The sequence below is a fragment of the Pongo abelii genome, chromosome 4 (genome assembly GCF_028885655.2).
Source record: "Pongo abelii isolate AG06213 chromosome 4, NHGRI_mPonAbe1-v2.0_pri, whole genome shotgun sequence".
NCBI classification, from domain to species: Eukaryota; Metazoa; Chordata; class Mammalia; order Primates; family Hominidae; genus Pongo; species Pongo abelii.
The window spans coordinates 130628954-130656518 of NC_071989.2; the positions used below are offsets into that span (position 1 = coordinate 130628954).

The 27565-nt window shown below is 39.3% G+C and overlaps 1 protein-coding gene and 1 pseudogene across 5 annotated transcripts in view; both read left to right on the top strand.

Annotated features, from left to right (window-relative positions):
• SNCAIP (synuclein alpha interacting protein) overlaps nt 1-27565 on the top strand; it is a 147753-nt gene that overhangs the window by 50728 nt on the left and 69460 nt on the right. For 4 of the 5 annotated variants that reach the window (XM_054555874.2, XM_024247116.3, XM_054555875.2 and 1 more), the window contains exon 2: nt 22460-22562. In XM_054555874.2, the coding sequence (XP_054411849.2) occupies nt 22506-22562 (57 nt within the window). In that variant the 5' untranslated portion in view covers nt 22460-22505. Of the gene's footprint in view, nt 1-22456; nt 22563-27565 lie in introns of those variants that run through there. The other variant, XM_063724238.1, reaches the window with a different exon arrangement.
• On the top strand, nt 8272-12599 carry LOC129059517 (uncharacterized; annotated as a pseudogene).

Genomic DNA, 27565 nt, shown 5'->3' on the forward strand with positions numbered 1-27565 from the left:
TGAACTACATTCAGCGGCCTTGGCAGTGCCCTCCTTGATAAGATAATGATAACAAACATATGCAAATGAATTAAACAGTACAGCAACATGTGGTCCAGCTAGCCTCACCTTGGACTTTGAAAAGTTCCACAGGGGCTTAAGTCCCAGACAAACAATATAGCCAAGAGGGAAACAACCTAAAGAACCTATGCTTAAAACATGAGATTGAGTTTCCAGGTGTCATAGATTCTATTTTTATTTATTTATTTATTTATTTATTTATTTATTTATTTTTGAGATAGAGTTTCACTGTTGGTGCCCAGGCTGGAGTGCAATGGTGCAATCTCAATTCACTGCAACTTCCACCTCCCAGGATCAAGCGATTCTGCTGCCTCAGTCTCCCAAGTAGCTGTTTTTACAGGCATGCGCCACCATACCTGGCTAATTTTGTATTTTTAGTAGAGATGGGATTTGTCCATGTTGGTCAGGCTGGTCTCCAACTCCCAACCTCAGGTGATCTGCCTGCCTCTGTCTCCCAAATTGCTGAGATTACAGGCATGAGCCACTGCACTGGGCCTGCTTCTGTTTTTCTCACTGACTTGGTTGCATTCAGTGCCAGTAATTCCAGTGGTCACATATCCGTGTTGTCTTTCTTGCCTGTTCTACCATTTGGCATTGCTCCCTGGAAGGACTTGGTCTACAACTGGCAGAACTCCTTCTCCTAAGGCCTTGTGTAAGTTCACTGAGATAGACCATGGCCCTGATGGTTGATATTGGCTCCCCTTGCCATACCTTACCTGGGAAAGTGAGGTCCAGGAGAAGGGAAAATAGGCATAGAATAGATGTAAATACAAGTGTGTTTAATTTGAGGATCCAACATGATTTAAGAATTGAGGATAAAGTAGGAAAACTAAGTATTCATTTTCCACAGCACCTAGAACAGTGCTAGACACTGGTAAGGATTTAAAAAAACCCCTCTTGGTTGGTTTAATAGTTTGAAAATGGGAAATTTCTTAAACACACTACATTTAATGCATCTGAAAAAATAAGCATTTATTGTCAACTATTTATTTATTTATTTATTTTTAGAGACAGGGTCTTGCTTTGTCACCCAGGCTGGAGTGCAGTTGTGCAATCATAGTTCACTGCAGCCTCAAACTCCTGGGTTCAAGCAATCCTCCTGCCTCAGCCTCCTAAGTAGCTGAGACTGCAGGTGCCCTCCACCACACCAGGCTAATTAAAAAAAGAATATTATGTGTGTGAAGATGAGGTCTTCCTATGTTTCCCAGACTGTCCATGAACTCCTGGTCTTAAGTGATCCTCACCTCAGCTTCCCAAAGTGCTGGGATTGTCAGAGGCATTTGAACCAAAGCAACTCCATCTTGAATAGGGGCTGAGTAAAATGAGGCTGAGACCTGCTGGGCTGTACTCCCAAGAGGTTAAGGCATTCTTAGTCACAGGATGAGATAGGAGGTCGGCACAAGATACAACAGGTTGCAGTAAAGAAGCCAGCCAAGACCCACCAAAACCAAGATGGTGATGAGAGTAACCTCTAGTTGTCCTCACTGCTACCCTCCCACCAGCGCTCTGACAGTTTACACTTGCCAAGGCAGTGTCAGGAAGTTACCCTATATGGTCTAAAAAGGGGATGCATGAATAATTCACCCTTTGTTTAGCATATAATCAAGAAATAACCATAAAAATGGGCAACCGGCAGCCCTTAGGGCTGCGCTGTCTGTGGAGTAGCCATTCTTTTTATTCCTTTACTTTCTTAATAAACTTGCTTTCACTTTACGGACTCACCCTGAATTCTTTCTTTTGCAAGATGCAAGAACCCTCTCTTGGGGTCTGGATCGGGACTCCTTTCCCATTAACAGGATTGTAGGTGTGAGCCACTGTGCCCAGCCAATTTTCAACATTTTATTGTTCAGATATTTGACATAGATGGAAGACTTTAACTGGATATTCAAAAATTATATTCAAGACGTATGTGTTATTTGTACCACCACATCCTTTGCCTGCTTATAATGAAAATAAAACAATGTTTATGAATGTCATGCTAATGAAGTCATTTGCACTAAGTGCTTTGATACAAAGGTGCAGTCAACAGCCAATTTGAGGCCAAGTTGCTTTCATGTAAAAAATATTTTTTCATTAATTTCGTTTTCTTTATTACTTTTTTTTTTAATATTTCAATAAATTTTAAAAGTGTGGTGGACAGAACAATGCAGGAGACCTGTATTCTCCCCACCTGTGCCATTAGAAAGCTGTGTGACCATAGTGAAGTCACTAGGCCCTTCTAGATCTCTTTTTTCCTCATTTGTAGACCTATACAATTGTAAGAGATAATCCTAAATTTTTAATATATACTGTTCAGTGCCTTTTTCCGGTGAAAGAAAACGTAGAAAAGAATAACTGTTAAAAAGAGACATATATAAAACATTTGGGTAAGACTAGAGTTTGAACATAAATGTATCTCAAAAGAATCTGCCATCTGTATTGGTGATCTCTCTTCCCCTTGGCTTCCTGCCTACTTTGTTGCCCCCATGCCCAACCCATATTTAATCCCATTTAGCTTATTTACTCCTGTGAAATGTCCATCTTCTTTTTACTTTCCCCAATTCCCTGTCTGGACTCTTGAGAACCATGAACCTTATTAATTTTTTTAGAATCGTGACCAATTTTATGATATATGCTTTTCCCCAAAATGCCGTATGTCTTATGTTTATTTTTAAATAATTAGGCCATGATTTGTTTGGGGGTATGACTTTTTCTATAGTACTGGTACAAAAAATGTGAGATACCTTCTATGGCTAAGCCAAACTAGGCTTCTTATAGAAAGATCCCTCTAGCCAGGCGTGGTGGCTCACACCTGTAATCCCACCACTGTGGGAGGCGGAGGCAGGTGGATCATTTGAGGTCAGGAGTTTGAGACTAACCTGGCCAACGTGGTGAAACCCCATCTGTGCTAAAATTACAAAAATTAGCTGGGCGTGGTGATGCATGCCTGTAATCCCAGCTACTTGGGAGGCTGAGGCAGGAGAATCGCTTGAGCCTGTGAGGCGGAGATTGCAGTGAGCCGAGATCACACCACTGCACTCCAGTCCGGGCGGCAGAGTGAGACCCTGTCTCCATAAAAAAAGAAAAAGAAAGATCCCTGTTTGGTCTCATGGTTTTATTCATTAATACTTTTCCATTCATTCAAAATATTCTTGAGTGTCTTCTTTATGCCAAACTCTGTGCTGAGCACTGTGGGTTATGGTGAACAAGCCAGAGGATCTCATCAGGGGGGATGCAGATGCATGGACGGATAATAATAGGAAGTCATGGTAAGTATGTCGAGTGTCATTTGCTGGGGAATTTTTCACGGAGGAAGAGGCAGGTAGACAACCTAGACTTGAAGTCAGGTGTAAACTTAAAAGCTTCCTTAGGAGTTACTTCCTAAGTAACCCCTAAGCTGAGTTTTTGAAAAATAAGTTTAAAGGGCAAGCAAGTGAATTAGTCAGGGTCAAGTCAACATAAACAGAAACCATTCTAAATATTTTATACAGAGGAAAATTATAATAGAGAATTCGTTACTCCAATGCTGAAAGAGCTGAGACACCAAACTAAGCAAGATAAGGCAATCTTGATACTAGCAAAAGCAGGGAAGCCACCAGCTCCCCTAGGGCTTAAAGGACAAAGGGAAAAGGTCTATTACCACCCACAAGTTAGGGCCACTAGCAAAGCTGGAATGATGTTCAGCTGCTGAAGAGTTACAGGAGCTGATGACATAGAAGACACTGCCTGTGACAGGGTGAGTATGTATGTGTATGTGAGAAAGAGAGACAGAGAAAGACTAAGTCCCTTCTCCAAGCCCTCCAGTCTTCTGATTGAGTCTGCCATTGGCCAGATTTACCTGGAAGCCAGTCAGTTGGCAAAGGAGCCTAGGAAATATCATTTCCTGAGAGAATATATCTGAGAGTAAATAGGCAAATGTTCACACCATTCATTGGCAAGTGAAAAGCCAAAGGTTGGGTGTTGGATGGCTTGGTGTGGTCATGAGAGAAGGAGGACGTATACAGAGGTATCAGCATAAGCCAAAGCACCAGGACAAGAAACAGCATGAGATATGCACAGAATCTCAGTCTGTGTCATAAAGTTTCCAGTATGAGTCAGAGATTGATAGGAGCTGAATGTAGGCAGGCACCCAACATGAGAGGCTTCGTGTGACTTAACGGAGTTGCAGCCATCTTCCCTGTAGGCAGTGGGAAAATTCTGAAAGGTTTTCAACAGGGAAGTGGCAAGCCCATATTTGTATTTTAGGTCACTTTGACAGTTGTGTAGACTCCTAGAATGATTTTGTAGAAGCAAAAATCTAATTTATTTGCCTTTGTCTTGTCCTTCTCAAATTCATTCAAGCAAGAAACAATGAGAAGCAGCAGTAAGAAAATGGTAGGAAGGATGGAAAACATAAAAATTTAATTGACAGGATGATTGGATGTACAGGTGAGGGAGAGGGAGGATCCAGGGTTGGTACCCAAGTCTCTCACCTCAGCTGTGGATGATGGTATTGTCAAGTAAGGTTGAGTTGGGAGCCTAAGGGACATCAAGCAGAGATATCCAGGAGCAGATGGAATCTGTACACATAGGTATTAGTGGGTGAGTGAGAAGAGAAGTGGACCAAGACTTGACCATAGGGAGCAACAAATGTAAAGCCTTAAAAGAAAAAGAAAGTATCAGACAGGTCCAGGTGTGATTGGATTTAGTGGTAGAAGATGATCTTGTTCTAGATCATTTTCAGAGGAAAAAGTAGTAGAAACTAAATTATGCTGGGTTAGGAAGTAAAAGGAAGACAAGAAAGTAGCAATGGTAAATGTAGATGTGTATTTTGAGAGTTTGGATAAGACAAGAGAAAAGACGGGATGAAATCCAAAGTTGGGATGGGTTTCATTTGCAGGGTTGGTGAGACTTGAGGATGTATGTGGTCAGGTTCCAAAAACCAGAGATGAGTTTCTTTAGAGGATAGAGTAGAGATAGAGACTAAGGGGCTCAGGGCTGGAGTCAGGCCTGGAGACACTTGGGGGAATTTCCCACAACTGTTTGCCAAGGAACTGCACTTATGCTGCAAAGACAGTGCATTTAGAATTCCAGTCTTGGCAAAGAACCCAGGTAGCACTTTCCCGTTTCAAGCAGAAAGTGCCTTTATTACTGTGTGTGTGATTTTTTGAGATAAATAGTAGCAAAAACTAGCAGTTGTATAGCACTCTGCATCCTTCAAACTGGGCTCAGAGTTTCATTTGAATCCTATGATTGTCTCATAGCTGTATGTGCGTAAACTATATATATATATACACACACAAACACACATATATAAATATAAGTGTATACATACACACATAGGTCTATATATATTTTATAGTCTCTGAGAAACTCATTAGGAACCTGAGACACACAGCAAATAGGACTTGCCAAACCTTTCATAATTCATACATGATTTAACCCAAGTCTTCTGACTTTGGAGTCGTAGGGCCATCTTTAACAGACTTTGTCATTGCAATTAACAGACTTTGTCATTCTGATAGATTGGCCTAGAGAGTGGCAAGTATATAGGCACTGTCCCCTTCACTTTACTTCCTGGTTTCCTAGGCCTTTCAGCCTCAGACAGTCTGGGGGCCCCTCGTTTGGATACCCTAGTGTTCCAGGTAGTAAATGGTTTTGCTGAGTACCATAGAGTCAGTTTTCCTATGATGGCAGCTCCTCCCCTCCCAGCCTCCTATATTCTGGGGCTCTTCCTTTCCACACACAAGAAAAGGTGCCTCCCGAGCCCTCGTACTTGCAGAACTTTTCATCATGGCCTCATTTTCAAATTCTGTCATCCTTCTCTGCTACCAGATTTCCAGTTTTTGAACCTCGTATATTCAGAAATCACACATTTCTCCCCATTTCTACTCAAGCCCATGCCACACAAACCTGGTGGGACTCCTGACTCTGTCATGTACCAGCTGGAACTAACTGAGCAAGCGACTCAGCCTTAGTGAACCTAATGATACCTTGCAGAGTTATTATAAAGATTTCAGGAGATAACTTATTTGAAGGATCCAGCTTAGCGCCAGGCTTAATAAATCTTAGCTCCCTTCTCCCATCAGAGTGGCCTGGAGCTCTTATCCACATTTCTCAGCAGTTAGCGCAGTAATATAATTAGCAACATTAGTATATCTAAAAGGCAATTACCATTTAATTGCTCTGGCCCCAGCCAGCCTGAAGTTTCTCTCCATTCACTTTTAATTTGGGGTTAGGGGTTTTTAGTCCTACCCTGGCTGGTCACAAAATCACTGCCTCAGAGAGAATTGAAAATAGCTGTAGGCAGCCATTGATTACACAGTAAGAGATTTGGTAATTCCTTCCATTTTGTCCTATATAAAAATGCACATATCAGTTTGCTCCTGGCCGGTGAACTAATCAGTTTCAAGCAGCATTTTTCTGAGTCAGTGAAGGATCGTCTTTGGTCAGACCAGCTCTGATTTCAAGAAGGCAAGCACTCCCACAGATGCTCCACACTGATCTTCATTAAAATAAATTAGTGCCCTTGTATAGGTTCAGACTCAGAATCAAGTTTCAGCCATCCTTTCTTAGAAGACATTTATTTATATTACATACTCAATTTAAAGGAGCAAATGCCCTTCTCTCAGCCTGCGAAGTCTGTTTATCTTAGAGCTACCGTGAGAATATAATGCCCAAATGAAGGCAGTGTGTTTTATTTCTCCTCCTCTGACCCAATGTCGCATAAAGTAACAGCAGTCTCTAATCAAGAGGAACCCAATGTACTTTGAGATTTCCAGTCAAAATCTTTAATATTCGAATGGCACATGTGCATTTGAGGAAACCTAGATTGCCTTAGGCCACACGGAAAGCATTTACATCTGAACCGCTTTACATATGATTGTGAGTTAAAGCAAATTCTAAATAACTTTTAGCAGCTTGAGATTTGGAAAACAGCCTGGCCCATATAAATTCTCCCTTAATTCTTTTTCTGTTAAATCTTATGCCAAAGTAAATGGAAGCTGTAGAGAACCTTTGAACTCAGTTCTCAAAGGACCTCGGTGAAGTTGAATTGGCAGAGCCAATGTTGGGTTTTCAAAGGAAGATTTTTTTTTTGTTCGCCCTTGAAGTGTCCACATCACAGTCACCTTCCTTGGCGAAGGATGCAGTCTTGCTTTCTGGACCTTCTTGGCTCCGGACCATGTATGTGCCTCTGAGAAATGGGCTTTCTGCTGTAAGGAGCTCCTCAGTGGGCCTCTTCAGGACCCTTGGGGTTGGCATCCAGACTTCTTAGCTCCTTTGCTTCACAGTTCAGTCAGCTGCACTTTTCTCTTTCCAAAAGAGTTACTGAATGCAAGAGCCCTGGGGTTCAATGCCACCTCTTCCTGCCACTTAGAGCAAGTGGATTCACTTTTCCAAGCTTCACTTTCCTTTTCTGTGAACTGGAGATTAAAAATAGAATGGTATATTTCAAAATAGCTAGAAGAGAAAAATGGTAATGTTCCCAACACTAAGAAAAATGTTTGAGTTGATGGATATCCCAGTTACCCCGATTTGATCATTACACATTGTACACAGGTATCAAAATATTACGTTTCCAAAATATATACATCTATTATATATCAACAAAAAAATCTGTATGCTCAAAAAAACTAGTATGGCCCACATGGATCCCACATGTCTCTGAACATTTTGCTCTTGTACTCATAGCCATGCAGTTTATTACATTGGATTATTCTTTTTATTGATATTAATTTATTGATATTAATTAATTATTAAAATATAAATGTATTTTATATTTCTTATACATGTATGTATGTAATATAATGTAACATATATGACATATATTGTACTTTAGTGTGTTCTTACTGACAAATCCTATGCCTCTGGAAGGATGGGACAATTGCACCCTGTGTACCATCCTTAGAATCCAGGCCATGCTGAGCACACAACTGCTTCCTAATAAACAGCTAATTAAGTGCGGTCTTATGAAGGTACCTCTTTATCCTTCTGTTTCATAGTTATCAACAGAAAGTATTATTTATCAGTCAAGCAAATATTCACAAAAATTAACTTTGTTCCCCTCATATTTTAATGTATGCTGTTTCTCTAGTCTAGATATAACCCTGAAGGAAAAAATGGCACATATTTTTTGTCCTTTTTATCCTAATGCAAAGGAACATATGACATGTTTGCTAATTGTTTGCAAAATTTCATATAAGCTTTTTCTGGTTTTGCAAAATATGTTTTTCTAATTAGTCCTTATATCATGCATGTAGAAAGTCAGTATTATTTGCTATAAATTGTTACTACTTGTGTAAATTTGAGAAATAGCATCACTTAGACAATTTCTCAATTTATCATGCCAAAACTGAATCTCAAACTCAAGTGGGCTATATGCCGCCTGCTGTTTAGAGTTTTTCTTAAACTGCTCTACAGAGTTACTTCAGGCTTGGGGCTGGGCCTGGTGGCTCATGCCTATAATCCTTGTGCCTTGGGAGGCTGAGGCAGGAGGATCACTTGAGACCAGGAGTTTGAGACCAGCCTGGGCAACATAGTGAGACACTGTCTCTACAAAAAAAATTAAAAATTGGCTGAACATGCTCCTGTAGTCCCAGTGACTTGGGAGGCTGAAGCAGGAGGATCACTTGAGCCCAGGAGTTCAAGGTTGCAGTCAACTCTGATCAGATTTCTGTTATCCAACCTAGGTAACAGAGCAAGACCTTATCTCAAAAAAAAAAAAAAAAAAAAAAAATACTTCAGGTGGTCATTGTGCCTCTACTTACACACTGCCAGTATAGGGGCTAACTACTGCTGAAAACAGCCTTTTTCCATTTCAAGCAAGTCATCTTGAGCTGGTGTACAGAATGCTTGGAGGTCTTTATGAGGTACAGAGGTATAAACAACCATATTTATTACTGTCTTTGAAAGAGAGGGGAGAAGACAAATTGCCATGCAAAAACCTGCACGACTTGTATATTATAAACTGAAAGAAACTCTTCTCAGTGTGTTATATATTGGGTGTACCAATTATAAATCATTAGAGGGAGACTGAGAAAAGTCAACAGAAATCTGCAATCTGACATGTGTGGAAAGGCGGTGACTGAGAACTGGTGGTTTTGGAATCAGTCCTACCTGGCTTTGATTCCTGTCATCATTATTAGCTTTGAGCAATCTGGACTTCTATTTCCTCATCTGTGAAGTGAGAGTGATATTAAAGATTAAATCAGATTAAAATTTTAAAGCAAAACACCAACACAGTGTCTGGCTCAAGTTGGTGTTAAATAAATAATACCCAGCATTATTATTAGGTTATTTTATTATTAGAACCACAGGGGTTTCTATTTGACTGATAATGGATGTTTCTTAAAGAAAAATGTGTGAGGACTCTGAGTTGACTATCTTAGTAGCCAATTAGGGGAAAGGGGGTTAATAGAAACTGTCAGCCCCCAGTCGCCACCTCCCCACAGTAGGGTTGTGCGGCCCAGCTTTCCCATCTGCTTCCACAGCCATAAACCTCTTATCTAACCTGCAGCACTAGGAGTTTTTCATACCCTTTCTGAAAGGGTTGACCAATACCAAATACTGATCATATCTTTATGTAAATAAAACATCAGCTAATTTCTTATTCTAATCTGTATTTTTTTGGTCAGGCCAATGTTGTGTTTCTAAAACAGCTCTCCTCCAAAAAAGCTGTAATTTGCAACATTTGCCAGTTTCCATGGTGTAAATACTCCCAGCATGGCCAATTATAAGCTCTTAACACAAAGTCACTGAACACAGAGTTTGGAAGAGATGTGCACAGCTGTTCAAGTTGTTGCCACTCCATTACACCACTGGCCCAGGCTAAAGCTTATGTTTAGATAGTATAGGACAGGATGATTGACAACAGCAAAACCTACAAGCAAATGCAGTAGAGGGAAAATAGTTTGTCCTAGAGTGGATCACTGTAATATACTTGGATTCATCCAGAAAGTGAGTTCATGCCAGATTACTCGAGCAATGTATTTCAATGCCATCTTTCTGTTCTTGTTCTGTACTCTCCAGTCATACTTAGAAGAGAAATATTTCCCTAGCCTCTTGTGCTGTAGGAAGGAAAGTCTCCCTAATCACTTCTCAATTGTTTGAATGTTTCCTTCACCAATAGTTTAGATATTTGCTCGTGGACATAATCCCCATGTTTATAAAGATGTCTTCTTTTTCTCCCTCCTCTTTCCCTTCCCCCTCTCCCTCCCTTCTTCCTTCCTTCTATATAACCATCCTTACTTCCTTCAGAAGTATTTTCCACCATCTTTTGTATTTCTAACATCCCTACAAGATCATCAGAACAGGCAATAGTACTTCTGCTTTGCAAAATTGTAGAGAAACTAGAAAACCATTCTACTTGTATAAATCTCTGTCATGTTATTACTCTCATTTTTAATTTGTCATTTTGTTATTTTGAAATCTTCATTGTTATTGAGACATCCCTTACTTTAACTTTCTTCCATGAGTGGAGTGGTGTACTTTCAACCTCTGGCTTTTCTTTTGTGTCATAAATTTAATTTTATTCTCTCCGTCACAGTTTTTGAAACTGTATGATACTGTATATAGGAAATTGTATTACAGTACTGTAAATACATTTCTGAGGACTTTTAATTAAGTGATGATACCTAGAACTTTCTCATCATAGTGAAGTCCCTGGAGATGACAAAATAGAATCCTTTTGGGAAGCAGTTCTGTTTGCAGCATCTCATCACTGGAGCAAGCAGAATTCTGTTACAGACTTTGAACTGTTAGGGTGATATCAGTTGATGATTTTGTCAACATAGTGGATTTATTTAAAAATCCAGGTTGTCTCACTAAAGACCTCTTAAAAGTTTTCCAAAGGCTAGTGACAAACAGAAGAGAAAAAGACATTTGAGATAACAATTCGGCATTTACCATGAAGCCCTTTGCAGACGTGCTTGAGATCATCACTTGTACCATCCTAATCTTCATGAGCATCGTGGGAAACACATGTTTGTTTTATTCTACAAGAAGATGTATCACTGGGCATTTACAGACATCCTTTCTTCTAATTTTCAATCTTATTTTTGTCCACCTTATTAAAAACTTGGTGGTGAATGTTATGAAAATTGTTTACTCTTCTGGTATCATGTTGGATTCAGTTGGCTGCAAAGTTCTGTGCTTTACATCAGCCCTGACGACTTCACTGGCCATCTGGTTCATGTTACACTTTGCATTGCTTTACCACTGGAAGCTTTACCAAATTGCCCACCCCTTGGGTGAGAATCCAAGCCTGGACCAACAGAAGCATTCCTTGAAGGTGGTTTCTGTACTTTGGGTAGCTGGTGTGGTGGTATATATCCCAGTTTAAATTCATACTAGAAAACCAGAATTCTCGAATGCAGGAAATGATACAGATCCCTTGTCTACTAACAGGATGTACATGGATTGCCCAGTTGTCTTTGGAAACAAGCAGGTAGAGTTTTTCTATGGGAAAATTTTTTTGGTTCTGATTGATATTCTTCCTTTAGCTATTTTAGTTTTTGTCTGTTTCTGGATGTCTTTCCTCCTTTCAGAGAGAAAGAAGATGACATATGGTGACATCTGGATTGGAGATGATGATTCAGAAATTGAAATCCTTAGAGGGGCCAAGTTCAGTATTTTATTAATGTTGCTGATCACTCCACTTTGGATTTCTCACTTTATCTTAGTCTGTTTCTTGAAAGACTTGGCAGCATGCAGCTTTATTCCAGCTGTTCTTACAGCCCTCTCTTCAAGCTTCTCTGCTCTCAGTCCTTTCTTGCTTATGTCGGTTAATTACAAAATGAAGTTGGTGACCTTCTGTGGTGCCAAAGAGGAAAAACCCACACCACAGCCTACAAATGTTATTCTTTCTCCATATGCTTAATGGCAAAGAATTCAAGTTTAATTATTGGAAAACAGACCCTGTCATTGGAGAGTATAGCTAGAGTTTTCATAGCACTCATCAACAGTTTCTGAAAGGGCCTCTAGAAAACTGACTCCTCTTCAAAAATAGACTTCAGAGGAAACTGTGCAAGAAAATATACGAACATTAAGCTATTATATGTTAAAAAATAGTCATCACAACATTTGTTATTTAAGACAATACTGAGAGTTCTAATGTAAAAATTATAAAGCAACTCAACAGTTTTCAGTCTGGAAATGAACTCAACATAAATAATATATTATTTACTCTGTGCAAAATATTGTGTTTAAAAAACAACATATTGATGAAACTGAAGATAATACTTCCTAGCTGAATTTTAAAGGTACACATAAATAATCTTATGTTGTTTTTGAAATGCTTCCACACATACTAGAAGTGTATTAGGTAGGTGTGCAGTGTTCAGTTTTTGCACTTTTAATAATAGTACCTCATCTATGGTGGAAGCAGGTTTTGTTCATCATCTCTACCCTAAGTGTCTTTAGTAAATTAGGGCCAAATGAAAGCATTGGATTAAAGAATTAGTACTTGCTAAGTCATACTCTATGTTTATGTACAGATGTGCAAATATTTGGTTGTTCAGACATTTAACTCACTATCCTTGCCTAATCATCTAAATATATATTAAACTATACTCTTTTCTTCAGAAAAAAGGACATTATTTTATAGGGAATTTATCTCCTTTTAGTTATCAAATTGGTACATTTACAAATAGGAAGAATTTATAAAACCTTCATAATAATTTGATCTCTGGATTTTGATTCAATAAAAATAAACACATTATAATTCTAATTAAAAATATATGGCTGGGTTTTTCTTTTTCTCAGTTAGCCGGGTTAGCTCTTTGGACTGCTTCCAATACAGTGAGTAATTATTTTCAGTGTCTTCACATACATTTATGTAAGCATTGATTTTTAAGCAAATTCTTAGTAGATTTTTGCTTTATTTTTTTCATTTTTCTTCTGTGTTAATAGACCTGGGATTTATTATACTGTCATTCTAGTGAATAGATATCCCCAAATTGAGACCCTGGTTCTAAAAAGGCTGCATTGAAAATTATAAAACTGGACCTCATTAACAGAAGACACTAAGAACATCTTTGTAGCCATGAAGTGCTATAGAGAAAGGAAATTTTAAAGTAGCCAAGGCCCAAATTGTGTAAAGTTATGTGTGCCAATGTCTATCTCTTGTATAGCACAACAAATTGAAAAAAATAATAATAAAAATAAAAAGACCTAAGTCCCTCTGAGATTGCTGGGTGGTCTTCATGGGAAATGCTTAGTTGAGTCCACTGAGGCAGCTTAATCGAAAGGGCACTAGGCATGAATCCTGTGTAATGAAGTTAACATCTGGATAGATGTGGCATGTGGGGAAGAGGTCACCATCTTTTAATTAAGTGCAGATGTAGCCGAAGCTGAAGATAGCCATTAGCTTAGGTAGTGGTTCTAAAATGTGATTCTGGGACCAGCAGAATCAGCATCACATGGGAACTTATTACAAATGCAAATTATTGGGCACCACCTTGACCTACTGAATCAGGAAGTCTAGGATTTGGACCCAGCAGTCTGTTTTAATAAGCCATCTGAGTGACTCTCGTGCACTCTAAAGTTTGAGAATAACTCATCTAGGATTGCTCCAAAGTTTAATCCTCATGAACAATCAGAATGAAGCCAAGATAACTGACTGAAGATGTAGTCTTCAATGATCCCATGCATGCTGCTGTTGTGTCTGCTTCTCTCTAAAATGGCAATCAGGGTTGTGATCTGTGTTCCATACATACTCAATAATAATTTCCAAACACATCCACTGTAGAAATTGAGTAATCTTTGCAAAATCAAAAATAAAGCATAACCATTTCAGGTGTGCCAAAAATTTGGAAGTTGGATTTGGATAGTTTCTTGTACATAACTGAATAAGGGCTCCAGTTCCCAGATTATTCCATAGTTCCCTTCCAGAAGCCAGTGCAAGACACGGTTGGTTGGCTTAAGCCCATGCTCAACTTCCCAGTGCTTGAAATGTTTTCTTTTTCTTTCCAGATATTTTCTTCTATGTGGACCTCATTAGGTCATAGTTTTGTTCTTGTGGAATTGATAAGTTTTCATTTACAACAAGGAACAAATCGTATGTTCACTGAATGAACAATATTCCAGTTCTCTTTTAAAAATTAGTTTGATTTTAACTCTCTTGCTCCCTCTTTTCTCTCCCTTAACCTCCAATTTCACTCAAGTTCCTGGTGGGATTATGATGACAGATGAAAGAGAATAGGGAAATTCAATAGAGATGGTCATGGCAGCACTCTGAAGATGTGTAAAATTGGTAAGGACTGTCCTGAGGACCTGGTTTAGTTTCATGGGTGTTTGTCAATGCCATCTCAGACTACACAAAATCTTTTGAGCTGGGAGGCTGTCTATTCCTCCTTCACAATGCAGGATTCTGATCTTCTTCTCTCAGAGGACTTCTATTTGAAAAATTTCTTGCTGAGGTGGGTGTGATTTCACAAAGCAGCCCATTCCATTAAAGCCCATTTGAAATACCATACTTACAAAGTCTTTACTGAGACTGACATCCCTGATATGTCCTCCAAAATTTACCCTTGAAGTTAAATCCTCCTTTTACTTGCAGGATCTTTAGATTCTTAGAGAGGAAAGGTTTTTTCTCTTCACCAAGTTAGAAATTTCCTTAGTTGTATTGCGTTAGACAGTTTATCAACCACTGGTTCTCTTGGCTTCCTTACTCTGTCTTGGTATATTCCAGATAACCTGTGGCTTTTTAAAGAAGTGACACTCAGAACTGAATACAATATTTTTTTTCTTTGTGTATGTGTATGCATTTGTGTTTGCATGTATTTTTTTCTATTATACATTCTTTTATCTTCTCCTGCACAGCTCCTGTGAGCATGGATTCTTTCCTTCTTCCGAAAAGAATTTTAAATGTTCAACTCATTTTAAATCACACACACAAGAGAGGGGTGGGAGGGAGACACAGAAAGAGAGAGAGAGAGAGAAAGAAAGAGAGATCAGATTTAAAGGTACATAAAATATGTATATCTGTCCTAGGCTTAAAAACTAGTCTCTCCAAGCTCTCAAGTTCAGGTATATGTTAGTTTGTTCTCAATATTTGGATTTCAGAAACCATGAAATGACCTCCAAATCACTTGCAAGAATTTTAATATATAAATTAAGGGGCAAAACTACAAAAAGACCAATCCTTACAGGGATTTTTAAGAGAAATCCTGATCTCTAGAATCAAGTTTTCTAAAACAGTGCCTAAAACAGTGCCATCTTCCTTGCCTTTTGAATAAGACATTAAAAAGGATGGTCATAATCCAATTTTCTTTGAAGGTGAAGTTAAAGACTTAAATCAACTGGGTATGGAATATGTTGTCTTATAGACTAGTTCAGGGATACCTGTGGGTAAGGTATGTTAGAGACACAAGGTCTACACGTTTTGTTGATGATGATGATGATGTCTACCATTTCTGTTTAATCTCTCCTGGAAAGAAGGGTAATTCATTTGGAGTTAGGTTCATGAACATCCAAACAATACAATTCAGGGCTAGGGATGTCTGGAATTCTGACCTAGATGGTTCAAAGACATACCCATGATTCAGAGCAGTCCAGGGCAAGTCGGAAGAGCACTAGACTGGTTAGCAGGAAATGATTTGTGTTAGCTGGGTTTGCCTCTACTTAGTAGTGCATAACCTTGGTGGAATATTCCTGAGGTTTGCCATCTGTAAAATATGAAAGATATGATTGCAAATTACAAATTATGGTGCATACCTTCTGCCTCCATCACAGGTTGCAGTAAATAAATTGAGCTAAAAAATGTTGAAGATGATTCTTAAAAATAAAATGTTTGACACAGAGGCCGTGTTGCTTTACCTGGTCATTTTGACAAGTTGAAGTAGGAGAGAAAAATACTAGACTTAAAATCAGAAGCCCTGGTTGCGTGAATTTGAGGCAATTACAGAACCTCTCTGAGCCTTGGTTTCCTTATCTCCACAAAAGAAATTATAAAGACATTTGTCTCCCAGCATCTGTGTGAGACTAAGTGATCAAGTATATGTAATAGCACCCAATCCTAAATCTTGATACAGAGTTTTCTTCACAAATTTTTCTGTGGGTGTTTCCTTCAGGACAGCAAGGAAGAAATGCAGGCTCTCCTCTAGGAGCTAGAGCAGGCTCAATATATTACATTGAAGTCCCTTGTTTGATATCAAACATTCACTTGTATTTTTACAAACATGCCAGAAATTTGATATTCCAAGATGTGCCCTGTGTTCACTCTGGCTTTGGAAATACTCCCCTGACAATCCCTATTTATCACCCCACCCTCGCCATCACCCTTCAAGACCCCTTTGCAGAAGCAAAAATACAGCAATCAATGCTAAATCAATGTTATGCATCTTTCTGGACATTCTGTTCCAGACTTCTCACTTCCAGGCCTGTTCCCATACTGAAAGCACAGACAACTGGAACACTTCCTCCTGCCCCAACCACTCCCTCCCCATTCACACCTCCATCCTTCGGCTTTCAGCTTTGCCAGGCTGACTTCCCTTATCTCCAAGGTCTAGACTGGGTGCCTCAGCCTGCTGTGTATTTATTTGTCTTGGAGAGCACCACATGATATTGTAATAGCATGCCTTCTTGTTTGTCTCCCCTGGTACCATATACTTCATCCTGGTGTGGAGACTAGTGTAGGTCTTATCCACCACATGCATCCAGAATATCCCATAAATGAAGAAATGGATAAAGTCCACAGGGCTTGTGCTTTTTCTTTGTTCGTGTGTACTTCTTGGCTCTCCTTCAGTTGCCTCTTTCCAGTAGAAATTTCTTGCCTCTATCATTTTTCTGCTTCAAGATGAGGCATTTACTGACTGCCATGCTTCTGGCCACTGTTGAATCAAAGAGTGAAAGAAACCAAATCCAACATTTGGAATGAGTTTCTTCCTTGCCAGCCAAGCTACTGAGCCAACTGGGGACAACATTTCTACCCAGACCTTCCAGTACTTATTTTGTGATCATTTTAAGTTTTTATATTGAAGAAAGTAAGCCCAATATTGATGTCCAGGCTTTCAAATTGAACATTTTTCCCAGTACAAATTTGGCAGGCGTGCATGCGTGTATGTGTGTGTGTGTGTGTGTGTGTGTAGGGGTGCAGGGAGCGGCTGTGTTTTCCCAAGTGCTGGTATATTAAAAGGTAAAGAAATAAGTTGTAATGCAAATCCATTGAAGTTACCTCATCACCGAATGTACTCTGCTAATTTATTTTGACAAATCCAACTTACTTTTAGTTACCAGGCCTCATAGTATACTGGTAAATGGAGCAATAGCGACTTTGGCAGAAAAGGAGAAATCTGTGTAACATGAGCCTTCAGAATGAGTCCAAGCTGACTCCTTGTAAAATGGAGTGAGGCAATACATTTTTAAAAATTTTTTCAGTAGAGCAATTTATGTGATATGTGACTGTAGTCACAAATCAATGTGCCTTGTATGAGCCAAGCACACTAGAATGCATACACTAAAATGAGTGTAGTTTCTTAAGGAAATTTTGTTGGCCACTATAAGCTTTTTCCAGTGATGCTGCCATTATGCAACAGATTTTTGGAAGTCTTCATTTGGAATTATTTTCAAAGTCAGTTTTCCAGTCACAACAAAAAAATTAAAAATATCACCTGAATATCATAATACGGGGGTGGCAAGGAGGCTATTTTTTTAATTGCTTGTCTATTTTTTTATTATGCAATGTGGTTCTCAGTTATTTTGAGCTCTCTCCCAAAAGGAAACTTCCATGGAAGGTAGCAGTTGGGCCATCACTGAGGTTACTCATGAGAAGGTGACATAGTGTTGACAGACCCATTAGGGGCATAAGCCCCTCACATACACTTTAATAGGCACTGGAGGGACTTCTGTTCCTGGCAGTTTATCAAAGCTCTGTGAGAGTAGGAAGAGTCGTACAAACATTGAGTATAGTTGATGCTGTTTGTTTTGTTCCGAAAGCCAGGCATCAGTTTGGAGTTTGAGTAAGGTTTCTCCCAGTGCTGTGGGAACATCCAAAGAAAGGAGCCAAGCTGTCATTAGCAGCTTCTACACAGCATATAGTTCCCAGCAGCCCAGCCCTGTGTCCCCACATTCTAATCTGTTTCTTCTTTCCCTCTCTATCAATTTTCCTACCGAAATTGGGAGAGCTAAACCATTGAAAAATGTTTCCTTTACCTTTCTCAACTCACCCTCCCTGGCATTGCATCTCTCCCCACTTCAAAAAAAAAAAAATTAAAACACATAACATACAAGCCTAAATAAATAACAAATCAAGAATTGCCAATGCCAGTAAAAAGAAATGGGACAATACTCATGGTGGACAGATCTTGAAAGAGATGTGCTGTGGGGAGAGGGGCTTACATGCAAAAGAAAGCCCTCGGAAGGCCTTAGAAAACCTCGGAACAAGTGATTGTAGCTTGTAGGGTCAGGGCTGATGGCATGGGGGAGAAATTCAGATTCACAAATGACTAGGTCCTGAGATCCAAAAGTGGCCTATGATGCATAGCAATAAAAATCCTATATAAAGGATTTTTGTTTGTTTGTTTGTTTTTTGTGACGGAGTCTCGTTCTGTCACCCAGACTGGAGTGCAGTGGTGTGATCTCGGCTCACTGCAACCTCCACCTCCCGGGTTCAAGTGATTCTCCTGCCTCAGCCTCCCGAGTAGCTGGGACTACAGGCGCCCACCACCATGCCCCGCTAATGTTTCGCATTTTTAGTAGAGACGGGGTTTCATTGTGTTAGCCAGATGGTCTCCTGACCTCGTGATCCGTCCACCTCCGCCTCCCAAAGTGCTGGGATTACAGGTGTGAGTCACCGTGCCTGACCCTACGTAAAGGATTTTAAGCTAGCCTGCCCTTTCTGGAAAGCATAAAAAATGTATTTTGCTTAGGTATAAACACACTCTTGTTGGCCTCAGTAGGTTGGCTCTCTTGCCTCCCAGCTGCTGGTTTGGGCCAGACAGAAGATGGCTTCAGAACTTTTTCTGGGTTTGCACTTGGCACGGCTTCCTCCCTTCCCCTGGAGTCACAGCAGTGAAGTGTCACCATGTAAATCCACGCCAATCACACAAAGCAAGAAGAACCCTTCCTTCCTCCAGCTGTAAAGTGAAGGAAACATAATCCCCACCTCGTAACATTTTATTATGTTTGCAAAGGTTTTCTTTTCCTAGTACTAAGAGATAAAATGGACATTCTGTGAAAGCACAAATTGTGATGTGCCAATAGTTTATTTGCAGGAAATTTTATTTTGTTGCTGTTATGGTATGAGAATTTAAAATGATCTTTGAATACAAATTAAATCTTAGAATACAAATGAAGTCAACATTTTTGGCAGGAGGCACCAATACAAAATTGGGGGTAATGGTTGTACTTATTGTTTAATACTGAATTCCTTTGAAGGGTCAAACACTCAAATGTCCCCAAGGCATGTCGGTGAGTAGAGCAGCCTCAGAGGGGCTCCGGGAAAATGGGGAGCACAGGCCCCATGGACAGGTAGGAGTAGCTGCGGCTTAGCTCCAGCCAGTTGTTGCCATGGGGACTGCAGACCCCTGTTGCCAGAGCTTCAGGTATTTAAAGCAAAGCCAGAAATCCAGAATTTTATGTGAAATCACCCAAGGTCTGCAAGTTGGCAACTGATTCAATTTTTTTTTTTTTTAACACTGTTGGGGTCAAACAAATCACATCTGTGGGCCAGATTCAGCTCACAGGCCTCCAATGCATGCCCTCTGTAGCTGTGCTTTCTGTTCGAGCATGTTTGCCACGGGTCTGAAATAAGGCTTATTGGTTTCCATAGTGGATTGGTGTGCAGAGTGGGAGGTGTCAGAAGAGCAGGACGAGAAAAGCGACCACAGTTCACCTCATTGTCCTTATCATGTTTGATCATTTGCAGCAGCTACTCTAACCTGACCTTATTGCTTCCTATCTTGTCACTGATTCCTTTGAAAAGAGTGCCTGAGAGTGCCAGAGGCTTGGTGGAATGGCAGATGAGAGAAGAGGAGGCATTGTATTGGCCACTGGGACAACTGCAGACTCACTCTTACCTGTAAAGAAGCAGTTAATGTTGGGGAATGTATCAGGATTGGAAAACCACGGGGATTTCTGCACATTATAATTGAGAATGTAAATATTCTTAAAGTGGCACCCTGAAAGAGACAAGCATTGAAACCAGACAAAATAAATTGGGTCATAAACAGAATGAGACATCTTAAAGGAGATAGCATGTGGAGGCCTGCTGGGAAGTAGAGGCAAATTCCAGATGCCTAGGAGACTTAGTCTAAGGTGGGGTCATCCAACCCACAGAAATAAATATGGGCAGTGGCTTAAGACTTCCTGTAATGAGCTGCACCTGTTGTAAGTCTTGTGCACTTGCCTGTAGAATCAAGAACCTCACTACCATCCTGCAAGTGCGAATAGAAAGATTCCTGTTGTGATGCCATGAGTTATTATCTGCTGGTTATATTCTATTGGAATGGCTACACTCAACTGGATATTGCTGTCTATATTGTTGGAGCACCTCAAACAGGGTTGCAATGGTTATTTGTTAATTTGCTTAATTAAAACATGTTCATCCACATTTTATAGTTTCATTTATTTAAAGATCCATTTGGTTCCCAGCTCCGATGCATTTTTCTCTGCTTCATCTCCCCCTATTTCCATGTTCCTGCTGATGTTTGTACCATATCCTGACACCCAGCATCATCTTTGTGTTGTTCACCAAGGCCGTGGGAACAGAGTCTGTAAATCAGTAGTTCATCACGGAGTACAGAGTTAGTGAAAAGAAATTGGATTGGAAGAAAGTCTCCTAGTGAATATGCTAGTATCCAAAGAGTCTGGATTGTATCAGAATCCATCACAGTAGAAGAGAATGTTGTTTTGAGTAATTTCCAAGCAGAGTACATATATTTTCCTCTGAAAATCTTTGTGAATTGAAGAAAAGTGACATTTTTATACCAAGCAATTTGTTTGATAACCTATTTTCAGATTTCTACAAATAATAAAATTTCTGATTTAAAATGTTTTTTACAAATACAAGTTGGTTTTCTTTTCATTGTAAGCCTTACTGTGATTTCAGAAGAATTTTTAACATTGGCTAAATGGATAATCTCATTTAAACATGGAAGTAACATCCTAATCCTTTCTTGGATGGACTCTGTATCTATTGTAATTAAGACTTTAAAAATGGTATATACATATGGGAAAAAAAAAGAGAGGAAACAGGAAAATTAAATCAAGTGATGGGTTTGAGGTAAGGAATGGCAAGTTTTTTTTTTCTGTTTATCATAATTATACCATTTGTAGAGCTTAAAAAAGAAAGAATGGCTCAACATGAGGGGAAAAAAACGCCTTCAGAACAAATCTCCTTTTAAAAAGTAGGTCTTTTTACACTTTCAATCTTATATCGGGAGGCCCATTTTCATCAGGCTAGATGTATTTTCACTTTCCAGTAATGCATTCCTTACTGTTCAGCAAGGTACACCTTGATTAGAGAATCAAAGAGGGCAAAATGAATTATTTCAGATACTCAAATCTGGGTATGCAAAATAATTTTTACAATAAGAAAGACAAGTTGCAGGAAGCAGAAGCTGATTTTGCTATCTGAGAGTTGGCGCTGCAGAAGATAACTGCTCACCAAGGCGCCGTCAGGAGATCTATATTTCTGCTCTTGACATCTGTAGGTGCCGCTGCCGCGGCTGATGGGGATGATGATAAGTGATGGGAAAATGAAGTGGGAGGTGATGTATCTTACTGTGACAGATTTAAAGGATTGCCCCAGGCGGCCCTGAGGCAAGAGCTGACTGAAGACGTTCTGGGGCCTGCATCAGGTCACTATGGCACAGTCAGGCAAAGCTGTTTGAGGCAGAGGGCAGTGCAATAACTCTGAGGTTTAAATCTGCACTTAGATCCTCTTTCTTTCTTCCTTTTTGAGGGGTGAACTGGAGGTTGTGCTACAAATTCTAAAATATCCGTTACTCTTGGTTGGTGGTATCTGTCTTGTGTTATTCCTATGGAGATGCAGTATTCATTGCTCCATGTACAACACCCAAGGCTATGCCCACAGGAAACATTTGAAAATGGCTTTCCTAAGATTTCCAGGCTGGCTCCCCATTTCCCAAAGCCCTGCCTTTTACCCTGGGTGTGGTAAGAGTCGGTGTGAATTCTAATATTGATTCTAGGGGGAGATTCTGACCCAAGTTACTGCTCTGGCAAAGACAAACAGGCACATATCAAATAAAGCAAAGGACTTTGAGGGCCCACTGGGGATCCACACTGGGGACCATGGAGACACTGTGGTGTTTGCTGCTACTGGAAAGCCAGGCTGTGGACAGTTGAAGGGAGGAAATGTGCTCCAAGGCAACACTAGCACCCAATAACCCTTCTCATCTTATTTGTTTAAATATAGACATTATTTTTGGTTGTAAAACAGCTAAATTTTTTTGCCTTTCTTTTCTGCTTCTGTCTCATTCAGGAATTTATAAGTATTTGACCATACTCAAAATGTGCAAGGAAGAATAATGGAAGCCCCTGAATACCTTGATTTGGATGAAATTGACTTTAGTGATGACATATCTGTAAGTACTACTGTATACAAGAAATGCTTTCAAGATAATCTGTCTTCAACTTCATAGCCTACTTTCGCCATTATAGTCTATATATCCTCAACTTTTCTGACTACATTTAGAAATTCACAACAGAAATCCTGTGTGGCAGACTCGGTGTGGTTTGGGGGGCTCTCTTAGACCAAGAAGTGAATCTTCCCTAAGTGTGTGTTTTGGAAGATGAGTCATTTAACTTCAATGAGCCTTTCATTCCTAATGTGTTCCAATGTTGTCAAAACTATTGATTGAGTATACTTATAAAATGTAGCCACTTTCGTAGAGTTAATTCCAAATTCTCTTATGTGGCTGGCTATTCCACAGCCAGCATTTTCTAGAGTTCACAGGGACACTGACTAAAGAATAGCCAAGTTGGAATTTATTAATTGATGAACAATAAAGAGAATCTTTCCAATCACTGTAGATATCAAAGCACAGATTGTAAGCTTGTTGGGAATATTAAGGAAAATTCGTGCAGTGATAAGGACTGGACTAGCTGACTTTTGAGGTCCTACTTAATCCTGTAATGCTGTGGGCTGATGAGTCTCTTAATTCCCATAACAGCCACAAACTTCCTGCTGCTTAAATCAGGACTGCTTGGAATGGATTGTCTACGTGCATCTTGCTTTGAGCTGCTTGTGCCTTATCTGGGACCACATAATCAATTCTGCTACACTAGCAAACATGTTGACCTGGAGTGCCCCAGCAAGATTGGCTAGCTCTCAGAGTATGTGATGAGAAGGTTGCTGTTTCTGAGCTAGACATATAAACTTTTCTTTCCAGGACCTTCAAGTTCACAACTTTTAACCTTATCTTCCATGGATCTCTCAGGGCCTGGAGCTTTGGGTCACCACTCAAAGTCACCACTTTAAAATTGTCTCAAAATGATGAACTTACTTTATCATGCCTCTGGCAGTTGTTTATTCATCTACTTTACTCCTTACCTTGAAGTAAAATATGCATACTGTACACAATAATTGGATTACTGGGATGAGTATGATGAATCACCTATTTTATACAAACTTGGATGAGTCTTTTTTTTTTGTACCAGAGAAATGTGAATTCAACATTTGCCTATTGCAGCTTCCAGACAATTTTTATTATTCGTCATTAAAACCAATGTGGAGTGAGCTTCTTCCTTCCATTGATATATTTTTGTCTATCTGTCTGTCTGTCTGCCTCTCTCTCTCTCTCTCTCTTTCTGTTTCTCTTTCTCTCTGTAAGTCACTATGCTTGACTTGGAAGTATTCAAAGCAAGGTTCTTTTATGATCACTCCCCTCACAGCCACTGTGGGAAAAAGCAAGGAATGTGAATGATAGCATGGGTGTATGTAGGTAGGATGGAAGGTGTTGTAGAAAGGGAAACTGTGTTATGATTGGGAGTTAGGGGGTAGCTCTCCGAACTTTGATAGTAATGTTGTGTTTTAAAAGCAAAGGCTTTGAAAGCAGCCAGCCTGGGCTGCTACCTTGTTCTGACTCTTACTGGCTGAATAGCACATTAACTTCACCTTTCTGAGATACACTTCAGGTTGTTTTGACGATTGAGTAAAATAATAATATATGTGAAACACTTAGCTTGGCACACAGTAAGTTGCTCTTAAAAATGGTAGCTTTTGTTATTATTTCACTGAATAATACAATAATATTTATATGACCAATGGTGAAGAAAGAACTCAAGGGAAAACACTAGGCATAAAGTCAAGATTTTTTTTTAATACAACAGAGCAGTTGTATTTACAGAAGAATCATCTGGCAGCAGCCCATAATTTTGATGAATTGGGAATCTCCACTTGAAAGATAATAAAATACATTAAGCAATAACTAAAACCGTTTAGCAAACTAGGCTACAGGATTATGCAATAGTTGAGTGTCTATAACTTGACCACTCTAAAACATAAACAAAGATATCCATCTGTAATTGTGTAACTGCACCCAAAATTTCCCTCTTAAACATGTTTTGATTGTTTGGTCCTTTAACCTGCATTTAAACTTATATAAGATTTTGAAATTGCGTAGATTTGAAATTCTATGAAATTTCCTAGTAATTGATGAAATAATAATAATGGCTAACGTTTATTGAACATTTACCATGGGACAGGCATTATCTTGGTTAATCCTCACAGCAATCTTCTAAAGTTACTGTTTTTATCTTCATTTTACAGATGAGGAAACTGCAGCATGAAGATTTTGTATAATTTGTCCAGGGTCACCCAGCTGGTTAGGTGTATTCTGTCTCCAGAGTATTTACTTTTAGCCACAACACTTTACTGCTTCTCCGGGATGAATATAGTTTATTGCAGTGGTTCACATCAGGGGCAATTTTACCTGCCCCACCCCTACCCCAGAAACATTTAATAATACCAGGAGACATATTTGGTTGTCATACCGGGGAGTTGCTACTAGCATCTAGTGGGTAGAGACCAGAGAGGCTTCTAAACATCCTGCAATGCACAGCGCAATCCCCTACAACAAGAATTGTCTAGCCCAAAATGTCAGTAGTACTGAGAATAAGAAATCCTAGTCTATTTAAATCCACTTGAAACTGAAGATGCTCTACTTTGGCAACTTCTACAACATAGATTATTTTATCATAATTTAGTGTGATCCAGACTTCATACCTTAGAGAAGCCAGAATCATACTGTTCTAACTTAATGAATACATGGAAAAAGAACTGGAGACAACCTCTTAAATACTGGAATGATTGTTCTCAGGCTGCTTAGGTAAGCTAGGAGCAATGAATGTTACAGCTTCTTTAAGGGCTAAATGGAGATTATTCAAATGCTAAAAATGAAAAAATAAAGTGCTAATTCACTGGCATAAAAAGAAATGTAGTTTCCCATGACCATGCAATTTTTTTTTTTTTTTTTTTTTTTTTTTTTAATACCAGAAACCTCCATCTCTGACAGCCCCTAAGCCTCTTTCCTGGTTAAGTGGCAGGAGGGGGAGGAAACTGCACATTACACCTGAAAAAGATGTTTATGAAAAAGATGCCCAGTTTCAAATTCTTCTCCTTACTCTCCAGCTATAGCCCTATTACATAGTCTAGGCTTTCTATTCCATGGTTTTCCCTCTGGTCATGAGCCTGGTTCTTGTTTTAATTAAAACATAAGCTGTATATTGGTAGAAAAAACAACTAGAACTAATTTTGCCTTTACTTAATGAGAGAAAACACAGCAGCTAATTTATTTTGAAGTTTCCCAGACTAGAAAATAACGCACATTCTTTGCAAAACACAAAGTTTAAACTATACATTCTTGTAATCCTGCCATCTAAAAGGGCAGAACATTCTGCAATAGCTGCAGGTCTGCAAGGGAGAGATGACGACACATAAGCACAAAGGTTTAAAGCAGGGTTTTCTGTCACTGTGAATGGGTTCACAGATTTCTCTCTTCCTATGGAAGCCAGATCCCTATGTCTTAAAAAAAAAACCCTGTGGAATTCTTTGGAGCTATGGTGTATTTATTTTATTAAGAGAGGCCAGTGTGGTGCTCTTAAAAATAGTTTCACACACAGGACTAAATAAAGCAGAGGCTGAACTCGATCTCCTGAGGAGCTCACTCACAGCCACCATCCACCAATGTTGACTGTGCCGCACACTGAGATAAACTCTTTAACTAAGTTATCTTGTTCAAACCTCATACATCAGTTTTGCGAGGCAAACTATGTTTTTATTCCTTTTGGCAGATGAGAAAATTGAGGCTTAGAGAGCTTGTCTGACATTCACAAGATTACAGGGCCAGGACCTAAATGCAGAACTGTTTGGCCACCTTACTCCTCCCCATCTATGCAACTTAGCTGAGTAGTAGTTTCTCTAGACCAGTCACCTCACCCATCACTATCCCTGATTGGCACTGTAATGATTACAAATTATTTTTTGGAAGTAAAGGGATTGATAGACATTATAAATAAGTAAAATGAAACCAGCTAATGAGAACTTAAGCAAATCTTTTAATTTTACTGTACCTCAACATTCCCATCTGTTAAATGGTAATACCTCAACCTATTACCCTGAATTTATACACATACACTCACACATGCACATAGCCACATATATACACATATATACATGTAAGTATTTACACATACAGACATATACACACACATACAAATAGAAGTGAGAGAAATATTCTGTTGCCTTTCTGTATAAATCTGACTGCAACCTTGATGAAAGTTGACTTTTTTGGCAATTGCATAAACTATTTTTTGTACAGGTCAAATGAGATCAAGATAATAAGTATCCTTCCACTTTTCAATCCTCTTTGGTCAAAGCTTTTGCAACCTAGAGTAATGGCAAAAATTATGTGAGTTCATTTTCCTAAGGTGCTTGGACCACTGTGTGATAGAAAAATTAATTCTTACGGTAAAATAACCTCACTTTCAGTGAGTTTTCGTATCTTTCTATCACACAGACTGTGCAGCATTTTTACTAAAAATGCCTGCCCCCTTCTCTTTTGTGTGCATCACCTTTTACTCCATTCAATCCCCTGATGCTTCCCCAGATTTTGTTACATTTTGAGAAAGACTCATTTCAAGTAGACTCAGCCAATGAGCTGGCATGGGCAAAGAATACAGCTTAGATGTGAAAAAGAGTATAAAGGTATTCAAGGTACAAAGAACTTAGCCTCCTCTTCTCTCTAGCATGGAATATACTGAGTAAGATGGACCCTATTGTACTTTCTTCTGTACCTCCTAGAAGGTGACCAACACTTTCATGTGGCCTCTGAGTGGTTCACTCCCTTTTTCACTGTCTCTGTCTGTAAGCCCTGCCTTTCCTAGCAGTCGCCCTGTTCTTATCTATATGGAAAGTTTGTTTAGTGCTTCTCAGTTGATCTAGTTCCAGCAGCTGTCCAGAATACCTCAGCTTTATGCAGTGTTTTTTTGTAATATCCTGCATTCGAGGCTAAGTTGCCTCTCGTTCTTCCCTTCTCCAGCTCAGCATCATCAGAAACTTCACACCTTGTGCTAACATCATATGCCA